General features: G+C 41.7%; 1 protein-coding gene across 2 annotated transcripts in view; it reads left to right on the top strand.

Moving 5' to 3' along the window:
* The first annotated feature begins 354 nt into the window (after positions 1-354).
* UCHL5 (ubiquitin C-terminal hydrolase L5) overlaps positions 355-14,612 on the top strand; it is a 28,520-nt gene continuing 14,262 nt past the window's right edge. Inside the window, exons 1-5 of one of the 2 annotated variants that reach the window (XM_050961470.1) lie at positions 1,161-1,263; positions 4,637-4,700; positions 5,518-5,835; positions 7,020-7,125; positions 13,400-13,483. Coding sequence is in view for 1 of the 2 variants with exons in the window: in XM_050961469.1 (XP_050817426.1) it covers positions 524-605; positions 4,637-4,700; positions 7,020-7,125 (252 nt within the window). In the remaining variant the exon portion in view is untranslated. Of the gene's footprint in view, positions 606-1,160; positions 1,264-4,636; positions 4,701-5,517; positions 5,836-7,019; positions 7,126-13,399; positions 13,484-14,612 lie in introns of those variants that run through there. The other variant, XM_050961469.1, reaches the window with a different exon arrangement.

Here is a 14,612-nt window from a genome sequence, read left to right as displayed (position 1 = left end):
GATTCCTCTCGAACTCAGCCCCGCCCTGGTAGGATTCCTGTCATGACAGCATCGCTAAGACCCGGATGGAGCCGCTCTTCCTTCCCACGGTGACCAGGCTCCGAGGCCCCGGATGGAACCGCCCCGCCTATCCTACCCCAGGGGCCAGCGACCGCGGATGTAGTTCCCGCCTCAGCATCCCTAACAGCGGCAGGGAAGGGAGGAACACTGGGACCCGGACAAAGTTCTCCGCCGCGCCTCCCATCAGTCCACTCTCCAAGGACCCGATTGGCGCTCCCGTCAGGCACAGCCGCGTAGGGCCCGGATCCCCTCAGCAGATAGGCTGAGGCCTCGCCTGTGACTGCTGGTAGGTTCCCGGATGTGCTCTAGCCTCTCGTTTTCCGTCCGGGCCGACCATAGAGATGCCAGTGTGGGCCGCGGAGCCTGCTGGGAAGGAAGCGGCGGCGTGCGTGGGGGCGTGCAGGGAGCCTCAGCCGGTGGCTGGTGGCAGCGGCTGCTCAGCGAGAGCCTGTGAAGCGCCACCATGTCGGGAGGAGGCAGCGCCGGAGAGTGGTGCCTGATGGAGAGCGACCCGGGCGTCTTCACTGAGCTCATCAAGGGCTTTGGTGAGGGGCTGGGCAGGGGGCTGGGACCGGCGTCTGGGCAGGTGGCGGGCGGGCGGGCACTTCTGAGGCCTGCAGCTGCCCCTCCGTCTCTTGCGGGAGGGGCGTGGCTCGTCGCTTCGGGACCTGCCTGAACTTCCCCCCTATCCTCTTTAGCGGCGTTGCTGGGGTGCGACACTCCCACCTCCAGCGGATGAGAGGAGGCGGGCTGAGGCTGCAGTTTTGCTCTAGTGGGATCAGACGGAGAGATGCCCAAATCCCCGCGAGCCAGACATCCTCCTCCGCTTGGAGGGCGCAGTGGCCAGCACCTGCTCACTCTCTGCAGGGCTAGCTCTTCGCAGGGGAAAGTATAGCCCGCTCTTCTGCTGCTACGCTTCAGCCTGCCTCGACACATCCCAGCCTGCGACACGGTTCAGCTCCTCCGAAACCCAGTCGGGTCCCATTGGTGCTTGAAAATGGGACTGTATGGTTGTTAGGAGGCGGCTGCGGCCCTCACGCACTGACCTGATGCTGTTTCTTTGAGGAAGATCTTGTTCTCATGCTCAGTAGCTGTAGTGTGTACACATCAGCATTTTGAGAAAAACATCTTGAATGAACAAACTTGTATGCAGGTTTGCATGAGCATGTGCCTGCTGATCTGTGTGAGGTTTCTTGTATCTCGGTATGTACAATATGTTGCATTTAAGATGTAATACTTACATAGCACACTTGCATCTTCCAAGCACTTTATAAATGATAACTAGTACTCAGAAATCTTGTGAAGTAGGTAAATAATATCTTAATTTTACAAATTTTGGATACTGAGTTACAGAGGACCAAGTTCTGTCTTGATTTACACCAAATACAATGCAATTGGCACTATTGGGATTTTATCGATTGTAAATCAACATAGAATTTGGCCCGAAGAAGCTAAATTGCGTATCCAGTTCCACATAGTCTAGTAAAGGAGACTTATAGTTTCTTACCTGCTCCTTTACTCATTTATCTGACCCATGAATAAGTCTGACTTTTTACACCAGGGCTTGCAAAAATGCCTTAGTAGTGACTCAAATGTGGGCACTTAAGCCATCCATTTTTGCAAGCCATAAACTTTTTTCTTTTTTTTAAATAAGTTTCCATCCTTCATGGCTGTGAAGATGAAATGTGAATTGTAAACTATTGTAGTGTTCCTATCCTGGAGTTTTCAGACACAGATCCTGTGTGTCTGTTTTTACTTGCAGCTTTGTGAAACAGCACAACCCAAATGAGATTAACAAGTTTTTGGGCAGTAAAACTATTGCTGTTGAGAATCATTTGGGCAGCACTGAATTTGTCAAATCATATTATTTTCATGCTGCCGCTGTTTATGAAAGCTAAGGGGTGGGCACTGTAATTATTCACAGTTTTAGAGGGAGGTGGGCGAAGGGGAGCGTGGTAGAATAGCAGAGACTTTCCTGCAGTCCAGAAAGCCTAAGAGGGGTGAAATAGTGGAGATTTGATCCTCCTCTTTAGGAGTCTGTATCTTCCAGAAAGAGGAAGAATTCTAGAGGGATGTGGAGCTAAGCTTTATCACATGAACTAGCCAGAAGCTGATGGAAGTTTCCTCCTACCAAGATCCTGAGACATCTTGGAAGAAATTTCAGCATACTTCCCAGCAGGTGTTGGTTGCAGGATGGGCTGAATTTCTCACCAAGGATTTGCCCCTGGACTTCATGAGCAAAGCCTGCCCCACTCCCATCCTTTGTATCTACATCTGGCTAGTACAGGGGTCGGCAACTTTTTGGAAGTGGTGTGCCAAGTCTTCATTCATTCACTCTAATTTAAAGTTCGCGTGCCAGTAATACTTTTTAACGTTCTTGGAAGGTCTCATTCTATAAGTCTATAATATATAACTAAACTATTGTTGTCTGTAAAGTAAATAAGGTTTTTAAAATGTTTAAGAAGCTTAATTTAAAATTAAATAAGATGCAGAGTCCCTCAGACCAGTGGCCAGGACCCAGGCAGTGTGAGTGCCACTGAAAATCAGCTCACGTGCTGCCTTCGGCACCCGTGCCATAGGTAGCCTACCCCTGGGCTAGTAGAACTAGTTTTCCAGGCCGTACATGTCTGGAAAACTTCTCAAACTCTTTTTACATAATCTGATTCAGTAAAATCTTGTGATGGCTGACTTAATTTCTTCTGTAGGTAATGAGAAAGGAATGAATATAATTTGACAGTTGGATGATGCAAAGGACTGGTAATGGGATAAAACATATTTTGTTTTTATATTTGTGTCAGTGTCAAATTTGATCATTTTAAATGATGATCACCCAACAAAGGCAACTGAATGGCTTTCAAATTTGAATTGTACTGGCCGTGTGTCTGATATGTAGAGCAAGAGCATTCTCAAACTGTGTGTCTGCAACCTCCTCCCCTAGGGATAATTTGACTATTTGTCTTCTATGGAACTTGTTCCTTATTCACTCTTCCAGACTCCCACTGAAATAGGCTTAGATCCTCAGATGCTACAAACATCCATCAATAAACATTTTGTCAATTCTTGGAGGATATTTTTTATGCAAGTGGAACTCAAAGCCTCATTTGAAGCCTTAAGATTGAAACAAAAGACTTTGAGACACATCTGAGGACTGGTCTTGATTGGTTGAATGTTGTGCTAAGTTATGAAAAAAGATTAGTTCTCTCTCCTGGTTAAAAGTCCACCTCTTAATTGGCACAGTTATTGGCAGTATTATCAGTGAAGTGAAAAACTGAACCATCCTCATTCCTAGAGATGGTCCTACCAGGTCAAAGCTGAGGCATATTGGCAAGCTGTTCAGGAAGCTTGTGCTGATACTTGGTTTATAGGCAAATTGAGAATTGTAGTCTCCAGGATTGCCTAGTTTGCTCCCTTTCACAAGTACTGACCTGATTTAAAAAAAAAAAACAAACAAACCTATTTGTGTAGTACAGATGCTCCCTGACGAACGGAACGCTTGGCGTAACTCAAATTTTGTGAAAATCGGAAATGTATCTCTGACCAATTCTTCCCTGCCCCCCACCCCCCAAAAAAAAATCAACCCCCCAAACTCCTATTTCTAGCTTATGGAAAAAGCTCCATAAGCTAGAAATAGCATACGTCGGATTTACATAACTCGGGGAGAGTCTGTAGTTAAATCTGAATATTAATTCAAATTAATATGTTTATGTAGTGTTTTACATGCTTTTACCTACAGTATATTAAAATTGCTGTCTCTCTCACAAAGTGAAGATTAGTGGCCTTATGAGATTCTTGTGGTTCTCCATTAAAATATTTGACTTTCTTATTCAGTCAACAGTGATTTCTCTTATCTCCCCTTCCACCCCCATGCTTTGCTTCTATGCTTCTGATTTATCCAAAAATGGAAGATTTGTGGCTAAAGGCATAGGTCTGGGAGTTCCTGGGGTTATCTTCCTGGCTTAGTCATACACTTCCTTTGTGATGAACAAGTTACTAAATGTTCTTGTACCCAAGTTTGCTCCTTTAAAAATTTAGGCTAAGTATTCTACTTTGGATATATGATGCTATAGCAATGTTTGCAAAGCACAGTTACCTCCTCTGATGGAAGATGCTGCTATGGTGTAAGGGTTATTAGTATTGCTGCTAATATATAGCTTAAGTAGTGCAAACACTCATTGAATTTATATATCTATATGTGAAATAAATTAATGGTTTTAAAAGAATGCTGCTAACTTTGTGTTATACTTAACCCAAAATATCTTCTGCTGATTTTTGTGGTTTTATAGTCCCGTTATTTCTTAAATAAAGACTGAAAAATCAACACAAACAGTGGTAACTAACTAATGAAACAGTGACACTCTGTTTATTTGATACTGCTCACGCCATAAAATTACGCAAACTGGACTGAACATTTTTTTCTCTAATCTTTCAGCCATATCAGTCATAGGCTTTTTTCTAAGTCTGGGCTTAGTTATAAGTAAGATTCTTTAAGTGTGTGTGTGTATATATATGTATATATAATATGTGGCTTTTTCCTCTCCAAGTTAGGATAGTTAAAACTATATCTTTTCTCTTTCAGGTTGCAGGGGAGCACAAGTTGAAGAAATATGGAGTCTGGAACCAGAGAACTTTGAAAAATTAAAGTAAGCTATTGAATCTACAAAAGCACTCTCAGATAAGATTTCTTTAGTCTACATTCTTTGTAACATCACTGAAGATGCACTGTATTGCTATTTGTCCAGTATACTGTATTACTTTTGGCTTCCACAGCAATTTGACAGGATTTTAAGCCTTCATTATACAATACGTTCAAGTTAGTGAACTTTCAGATGTGCCTTTTGTTATTTAAACTAGCTTCCCTCTTTACGGGAAGTGACTTAGACCAGTGGCAAGAGCACAGGACTAGGAATTAATCAGCGATACTATTAACTGACTTGCCCAAGAACACACAGTAAATTTCTCTATTCCTTGGGTTTTTGCAGTGATATTTAAAGTATCTACCACCTTAAATAATTTATTGCTCTTGTGCACAACTACAGCCTCTTTCTTGCTAATCTCTCTCCTGTCAACACTAATTTTGTTGTCATTCTGCATGTATGATCAAAAGCGCTGTATTTGTTAATGTATAGTACCTTAAAAGAAAAGTGCCACCTTCTTCACTCCTGTGTAAATATCCTACTCTATAATCTGCTAGAATATAGGACAAGAAGTACAGAATGTAGGGTCTCAAAAGCTATCTGACTAAAGCTTCTTAGGTTACCAATGTATTCGAACTAGAGGCCCTCAAACATAACTTGCCCTGTCTACAGCAGACATTTTTAAAACCTCTTGGTTATCACATTTTAAAAGCACTTAGGAAAAAAGTCTGTCAAACTTCTTAAAAAGCATCTCCTCTTCTGTCTGTAGTAGTGAATATGATGCCAATGCATATGAGCATGCATTCTGACTGTTTCTTTTCAGAGAATCGTAGAAGATTAGGATTGAAAGAGACCTCTGGAGGTCATCTAGTCCAGACTCCTGCTCAGAGCAGGACCAACCCCAACTACATCATCCCAGCCAGGGCTTTGTCAAGCCGAGGCTTAAAAACCTCTTAAGGATGAAGATTCCACCACCTCCCTACATAACCTATTCCAGTGCTTCACCACCTTCCTAGTCAAATAGTTTTTCCTACTATTCAACGTAGACCTCCCCCACTGCAACTTGAGACCTTTGCTCCTTGTTCTGTCATCTCCCACCACTGAACCGCCTAGCTCCATTCTCTTTGGAACCCCCCTTCAGGTAGTTGAAGGCTGCTATCAAATCCCCCCTCATTCTTCTCTTCTGCAGACTAAATAAGTCCAGTTCTCTTAGCCTCTCCTCGTAAGTCATGTGTCCAAGCACCGTAATCATTTTTTGTTGCCCTCCCTTAGACTCTCTCCAGTTTGTTCACATCCTTTCTATAGTGGGAGGCCAAAAACAACTCAGTACTCCAGATGTGGCCTCACCAGTGCCAAATAGAGGGGAATAATCACTTCTGTTGATCTGCTGGCAGTGGTTCTGCTAATGCATCCCAATATGCTGTTAGCCTTCTTGGCAATAAGGGCACACTGTTGACTCTATAGTTGTTGTGGCCTTTGTTTTAGAACTGATCCTAAATTCAGATTACTATGATGGGGAAAGATTTGTGCTAGTGCATTTTAAAAAGATTTCCTAAAACATTTTTAGGACTCTTTCCCTCTACAAATGTCATTAACCATTGTTACGGTAATACCTAGAGGCCGCAACTGAGATCGGTGTCCCATTGTGCTGGATAATTTACAAACATAGTAAGAGACAGTCCATCTTGTGAAAGACATTAAACCTAAATAGACAAGAAAAACAAATGATGGAGAGAGAGAGAGAATTACCCTCATTTTACAGATTGAGAACTCATATGAAATCTTCACAGGGGATCTTAGCTTTATGGATTTTTCCTTTTGCACCCAGCAGGATTACCAAACTTATCGTTTCAGTGCTTATCGATGCTTGAATAATGAATCTGATAACACTTTCCAAAGAAAGTGTTACTAATAGTGTTACTGATGAAATCACCAGATGCATTATGCAGGGAACTATATAATGATGGTGTGGGGAGGAACAGGGTCTAAGGATTTCTTTAACCTCACTTTAACCTCTAAATGTGTATTAGAGCTGAAGCAAACTGGCACTTAAAGCCCAGTTCACCAAGTGACCAACAAGCCAAATTTTGACACTTCAGCAGTGCTATTTGAGCACTAACTCCACCTGGAATTGTGGGTGGCATCTTTGAAAATTTTTAATCATTCAGTTAGAGGTCACATCTGGGAGTCTGAGCCTAACTGACAATGTTTAAAAAGGAAGAGTTAACTGAGTTGCCTTATCAGATGACAATACATTTAGATTAAAAATAGTTTGCATAGTTCTTTATCAACACACTTTTTCTGCTTTGACCTTTTATTTTATAGACCGGTTCATGGGCTGATCTTCCTCTTCAAGTGGCAGCCAGGAGAAGAGCCAGCAGGCTCTGTTGTTCAGGATTCCAGACTAGACACAATATTTTTTGCTAAACAGGTACAGTAATTTCAGTGACTTCCTTATATGCTCCATGAAACAATTTTTTAATACAGAAAGACAGAAGATAACCGAAGGGTGCACAAAGGTGAACTGTGTACGAGGTATGTTTAGTCAGACAAAATCTTGACAAACAAGGAAAAGTAAAATTGTGTTGGAAGAAGGAGCTGAAGAGTGAATGAAAATGTTGCTTTTAAAACTTCCTTTCAGTGGCATAAAGGATTATTTAGAAGGTTTTTTCTTTATATGTTCATGAGTCAATGATATTTTGAAACCACTTTCAACAAAAGGTTATGGGGGAAATTTTATTTCAGTCCATCAAAGTAGAGCTGCTATCACTATATTTCTCAAATGTGCTTTGTTATAGGAAATGTTCACATTCTAGAGCCATATTTACCTGTTTCCTGTACAAACTTGACCTGAAAATATTCCTTTATTTATATCTGAAATACATAAAGTTTGAAACAAATGATTGAAAATGTTGTTTATGCTAATGAATCAATTTTATCTCATTAAAGATATAATGCACTGATACAGAATTCTTGTATTTTTGCTTTGGCAGGCAGATCAATGTATATCACTAGCGACTTAGAAAAGCAAGGAAGAGTAGTCAGATCAAATGTAAAGTTTCTAACCAAGAGAAGTTAGGTCAGTAGTAGGGTGTGGTTTATTTTTTGTTTGTTTTTTGTTTTAATGCATATAGGTATGTATGACTGGCTAAAGCTGGCCTTTGTGGCTTCTTACAGGAGGCCTGTGTGTGCCAACACCCCACTACAGGAAAGGGACAGCAAAGGTTGGTCCTCCAGGCCTGCCTAAAGAGGCTGCACAGAAGCAGCCAATCAGACCAGGAGGCTCAAATAAAAGGAGCTATATTGCCTTAGCAGATTAGTTTTTGGCTGGGACCAGAGGGGCAAAGAAGGGTGATCCCCTCTCTCTGGGCAAAGTTGCTCAAGGGACAAGTAGATCTTGGTCCTGGCTGCATTTGCTCAAGCTCGGGGAGAGAGGAGCTGAGAACTTAACCCTAAGTAAGGGGCAAAGATAAAGGGGCTAGGTAGAAGGAGGCCTAGGGAAGTAGCAGCAATGAATCAAAGTGAGCGGTACATGGCAGATATTTATAGTGTTCCTGAATTGAAAGCACAAGTGGCGAATCTGGGATTCCTCCACTGGCAAAGTGGTGCAAACTCCAAGAATGGGACAAGGCTTGTTTGGAGGCCCAAGCAAGGGACTGAATTAAAGGGCCCAGGACTGGGACTGAAGATCCTGGTGAGGGCAGATAGACAGTTTTTGTTGGACTTCTGTTACCCTGGAAGGAGTTCATTTTGATTGTATGACCTAGCCAGAGGGCTGAGCCACTGAAGATCCACCAAGCAAAGTTGACAACCTGCGGGAGGTGCCAGGAGTGGGAAAGGACTGCGGTAGCATACCCAGCCACTAGAAGGCACTCCCCCTTCATCACAACTTGATATCACAGGTGGGGTTACAAGACTTCCTTCCCATCAAGGAGCGATGTCGTGATGCTTACTTCTGTCTCAAATGCATGAGATCTGATATCCCATCTGAAGCTTGAAACGGAGCCCGGAAGCCATGATCTCCAAATAAACATGGGTGTCGCAGGAGCTAAAAGGAAAGAAGTCAGATGGCCCTCTAAGTAGATGCATCTACTATGTGCTTGAAAGGAATGCAAGTTCAGTTTGCCCCTGGAGTAATAGAGACCAGACAGATTATTGGCAGGTACAGAGTACTGAGATGCTGGGAAAGGTCAAAGTCACAAAGGATGCCTTCCCTCAGATGCCAGAGGCTCTGATGGCTGCAAAATAGACTGATAAAACATGGTTTGGTGCCAAGAAGAGTGAAGGCCAAGGGGAAATGTGTTAACTGTATCAGCAGTTCAGTGAGGCTCACAGAGTAGTGGAAGGTATGATTTGAACTGCCACAACAACTAGACGGGCTAGAGGCAGCAGCAGTACCTGTTATGGATCCTGCAGGAAAGAAGCAGCAATGGCTTCAAGCACTGGGTAGACAAGAGTGAGCCAGTGGGCCTGAGACCTGTCTGAGGAGATATTAAGGTTGTGGACACTGCTTGCCCTTGAGTGAACTGGGGTGGGAAAAGACTGAGTTGCTAGGGTGAGCTGTGGGAAGAACCACAAACTCTGCTAGTGGCAGGGAGGTGGACAAGGCTTAATTGTCTTTGGTTTGGAGAGATGGGCCACATAAAAAAGGCTGTGCCCATCTTCGAAAGGGCTTGCTGCAGGAAGAGATACAGGAGCCCCAAGAATAGGTAGGATAAGTAAAAGGTGTCTGATGGCACAAATGCCTCTGAGCTAAGTTCATCAGAACTGGACCTGGAAACAGTGTATATGACTGGTTGGCAAACCTATCCAGTGGAGGATGAAGGAGTGTGGCATGGAACAATTACAATCACTGACACAAATCTTGCTGAGGTGTCAGTGTACACAAACATGCCCTGTGGGGGCTAGGAGGTGACAGCAAAGAATCCACAAGGGGAACCTGGTGCCATGAGGTAGACTGTACTGGCAGTATTAAGAAAACATGAGTTGTTGGATGTCTTTCTGAGGAGATGAGACCAGGGCTTCTGAAAAGGGCTCAGCCATGAGAGGAGAGAATGTGAGAAGCCTTCTCTCCTTGCCAAAGAAGTATAGTAGGGAACTTGATGCTGTGAAAGAAGCTAGATGGAAGACTCTGGAGGAAAAGGAGCTTGAGTTGCGGAAGCTCTTCAGGCAGAAGTGCCTGAGAGAAGAGCCCCGACCAAGCAGGCCACCTGATTTAATCAAGCAAGGACCACAAAAGCTCTCCAGACAGAAGCCTGAGACAGAAGATTCTGCCAACCAGGGCAGGGACTAATAAAAGCTCTCCATAGAGAGGGGCCTGGGAGAGAACACCCTGAGAAAGAAGGGCAAAGACTGCACAGGAGAGAACACTGCCTTCAGACAGGACCACCACCCCAAGTTCTTTCTGTGGGGGGAGGTATGTAATTTGGTATACCACCTTCATGGCTCTATACAGGAGGTCCAATAGTTCTTCTACACCCTACTTCAGGAAAGGAGTGATACAGGTGGACCTTCCAGGCTTGCCTAGAGAGGCTGCACAGAAGCAGCCAATTGGAGCCCAGCAGGCTCAGATAAAAACAATTGTAGGACCTTAGCAAGTCAGTTCTTGGCTGGGGCCAGAGGACCTCAGAACTGCACCCCTAAGGTAAGCAGTGAAGATAAAGAGGCCAGCTAGGAGGCAGCCCAGGGTAGCAGCAGCAATGAATTTGGCTGCTGTTTTATAGTGTTCCTGGGTTGGAACTTGGAGTAGCGGGTGAGTCCAGCTTCCCCCACTGGCCAAGTGATGTGAACCTCAAGAAGGAAACAAGGCACGTTTGCAGGCCTGAGCAAAGAACTGAATTTAAAGTTCCCAGAGCTGGGACTGAAGATCCATATGAGTACAGACATAGTTTTGGTTGGACTTTTGATACCCTGGAAGAGACTGTGCCACTGAAGATCCACCAAGGAAGGCTGACAAACCTACAGGTTACACCAAGAGTAGGAAGAGGACTATGGTACTGCACCCGCTGCTAGGATGTTCATAAGAAGTGAGCCCCACCCATCATACCTTGCCTCTCAAACATAGAGGTATAGCATTCAGTTTAAACCAAATATTCATCCTTCCCACAAATTTTGTGTTTTCCTATTTCTTTGAAAGATCCGAAATCTTGCAAATCTTGAAACGGAGCTTATAGAAATGTATCATAAGTAGAACATTGCTATTTTTGATCCTTGTTTTGTATCCGTTATAAATTGAGACCATTATCACACATTTGCATTTTAGGAAATTGAAAGGTATCCACATAGATCTATCCACAAGTAGAAATTGGGGAGATAAAAGCATACTTAACCCCTCTAACTGTCATGGCTCCTCTATATCTGTGCTTCTGTCATATGCTGATGAAAATTCATCTATGCTTTGTTCTTATCCCATTGTCTTCCTTTTTCACTCCTCTTTTGCCCTGCTCTAGAGGCCCTCATTCCTTGCCCTTTCCTAATCCCACTTTCTTCATTTTCTCTGCAGTCTCTTGAGTCTTATCAAACAAGAAGTCTAAGATCCAGTTGTGGTCTTGTAATTCAATGAGGTAGCTGACAGTTATTCAGCTATTGTCTGTATGAATGGTTGATTGCATATTCACTTTTCTGGGTTCTGCTTTCTACCATAATCAAACATGCTGTTGCTTCTTAAATATTCTAGACTGCTTGTGTGTTCCTCATGTCTTTTCTCTTCCTCCATTAGGCTTGTTTCTGGATCATAGAATCATAGATTGTTAGGGTTGGAAGGGACCTCATGAGGTCATCTAGTCCAAGCATTGGACTTGATATTTAACAACTTGTTTTATTTGATTATGTTTAAAGGAGCCTCTGAGAATTGACCTATAGAATGCAAATACAGAGTCTAAGCTTAAATAACATTACATTTCTAAATGGAAAAAGCTAGGAAACCTCAAAGCAAATGGTGAAAGAGTGTTTGTTTAATTTCCAAGGTTCTTGGTAGTCTCTGAACCCTGAAAGTATAGCTCGTCTGTGTAATGGGAGAAAGGGAAATCATTAGGCTTTTTTGGATACCCTCTTACAGACAGTAATGACTGCTTTGGAGTGTCTGGCCTACTGTAAAAATATATTTATTGTATTTCTTTTAAATGGTGAGAAATAACTAACATGCACTGATAACTGCTCTTAAAGTAGTAGTGCATGATTTTGCCACATGATAGCGCCAAATATTTGAAAAATGACCTGCTAGGGGGTGAGGAGAGGGGAATGGACTGGTACCTTTTTGCTTCTTTGACCTTGTCCTTATTAGACAAGTGCCATGGCTTAACTAAATCAAAGCACTTGATGATATAAGGATGCCTGAAAGTGTTTTCTTGCTTGTTTTATACATTAGAAATTCACATTTGTCTAGACTGAAGGATTTAGTGTGACTAGAGAACTAGTAAAATTATGGCTTACAGGAGCGTGAAAGCTAGTCATTAAGAGGAGAAGAGTGTTGTGTGGGGTTTTTTTGGTTTGTTTTTTGTTTTTAAATGAGACTGTTTAAATAGGTGTTCGTGACGTTTTAAACATTTAGTGATTAAAATTTAGGGGAAAGTAAACCTGCGTTAAAGAATCAGCCACATCGATTGTCTGAGCGCTACCCAACAAGTCCTCCAGCAAAACAAGGGAAGACCAGGGCTGTTTCTTACATTTCTAAGATGTAAGAAATGTAAAATATAAGAAATGGGGGGTGGGGTGGGGGGGAGTAAAACTTTCTTTATACATCATAAAGAAGCAAAAAGGAGCATAAGCCTAGTTTTGTTTTCTTTTCCTTTGCAAGTCATCTTCAGAACAGATTGCTATTTTATAGTCTTGTCACTACTGCTTTTTTTTTTTTTTTTAATTTTAAAGAACAGATGATAAAGTATCCTTTTTTTGTATGTAATCCACCATAATGTAAGGGAGGGTGAGCAGATCTTCTGTCTGGGCAAGCAGACTTTTCTGGCAATTGTGTAAGACTGCAGTAAGCCAATGGAGTAGTAAACATTGGGGTTTGGTGGTCTGTCAGTTTACGTAGTCTCTTTAAAAAAAAAAAATACAGTGAGAGTTCCAGACATCTTGAGGATCCCAACTCTCTTGCTCTGAAAACTCAAATTTTTAGCCATCCTCCTTCCATCTTTTTTTCTCTTAAAAAAAAAAAAAAAAAAAAAATTACAATCTAGATAGAGACCTTTGTACTTTGTTCTTAACTTTTGTGCTGATAACTTGTTATAATGTAATGGTATATCTTTATATTGATAAGACTAAGTGTATATATCTCCTTGTATGATAGTGCTATAATATGGGAACTAAATGAAGGTATTCTCAGTGCACAATTCAATTTGTACCTAAGTTTCCATACATCCTAAAACTTTTTTTAAAAAAGATTTCTGAACGTAAACTTTACATGAAAAGATTATAACTCTGAAACAGTGTTTTATTATAAAATTTAAATACCTCGCATGACAATGGAACAATCTAAAAACAAGTTTTGAATGCATCTGAGCACTTTTACAGCACATGAATATGTACCGTAGTTGTGGGTTAGTAACTGAAATCTAACTATTACTGTGTATTACAGGTTAGAATTTGAGTATTTTGAAAAATAAATTGAATGATGGTATGTTTAATATGCATGCTTATTAACTTTTTATTATCTCGGTCAGTTTTATATGTACTCATGTTAAATTTGGCCTCCCTGTTATGCCTAGGTATGATATGGTCCTCTATTTGGGGCCTCAGAACTGTGGATGATCTTACATGCCATTTGAGCTAGGATACCTAGGCACAATGAGGTGAGTTAAGGATACGATTTCAGCCTTAACTCTGAATGTCTTAACGTCTGTGTGTTGTTAAACCAGACCCTTAATTTTATTTTCCACACACAGTGGTTACGTGTGTTAATGCTGCCACTAAAGTATTCAATAATCATTAATGTTGTTGCAAACCACTGTTCGTCAGGGAATAATTGCTCATAGCTTAGCACAAGAAGTAGACCCATCTCTCCAAGAACAACATTTGCACAAGTTGCCACTGTGGGTTGATACATTTTATACTGATTTTTATTTTGTTTTGTTTGGTCTCTTCAGTATTTTACTAGCCAAGTATCAGGATGACACATGAATTTTTACTGAGTATTCATTCACTGTTTTGCAGTAGCATGATAGAATGCTAACTAGGAACTAAGCACATTGTACCTGGCAGAGGAGGAAAGGTCACTTCCAAAGAATGGATTTTAGGCATAAGTGCATCCCAGTAATCTGGGGAGATTTGTTTTGTTCATGTAACACTCTCATTGATTTAAATTGTTTGAGGATCAAGCCCTTTGTTTGCAGGTTTAGTAATGCTAAATTTGAGCATTGAGATTAATTCTCAAATTGGGCCAATCAGGCTAAAAGATGAATTAATTAATTACAAAACATTTACACCTCTTGGCACACATAGTTCAGTCACGGTCATGGAGGGATTGTCTATAATGGAGTATAACTAATAAAGAGAACTTACGTTTGTTCTGAATGGTAAAATTGTGCATGTGTTGAAAATAACGAGTCTTACAACCCACATCTACCCTATAGTAACATGGTTGCATTTGGCTGCAGATCTAGTAAAATAATCTATTTTGCGGCATGCAAAAGTTTTTTGAAGATAAATCTACAAGATTCACAGTGATACAAACCCATGTATTATAATGCAAGACCCTCAGCCCTTATCCTCTTTGGTTCTCCAGAACTCTTTGAAAAAGAGAATAGCTGACCTACAAGACCAAGGTACTTCTCCCCTGTCCACAAGAAAGTAGATGGGAATACTGCATTGTAACGTATGTGGTGCTACACATGAAATCAGCCCAGAAACTCAAGCTGATGCACAAGGCTGGTGCCCACTTATTAATGGTGAATATCACTGGGATCATGTGACATGAGTGCT

Source organism: Gopherus flavomarginatus, chromosome 7 (assembly GCF_025201925.1).
Source record: "Gopherus flavomarginatus isolate rGopFla2 chromosome 7, rGopFla2.mat.asm, whole genome shotgun sequence".
Classification (NCBI taxonomy): domain Eukaryota; kingdom Metazoa; phylum Chordata; order Testudines; family Testudinidae; genus Gopherus; species Gopherus flavomarginatus.
The sequence above is the reverse complement of the archived record's forward strand: the minus strand, read 5'-3'. Positions and strand labels throughout refer to the sequence as shown.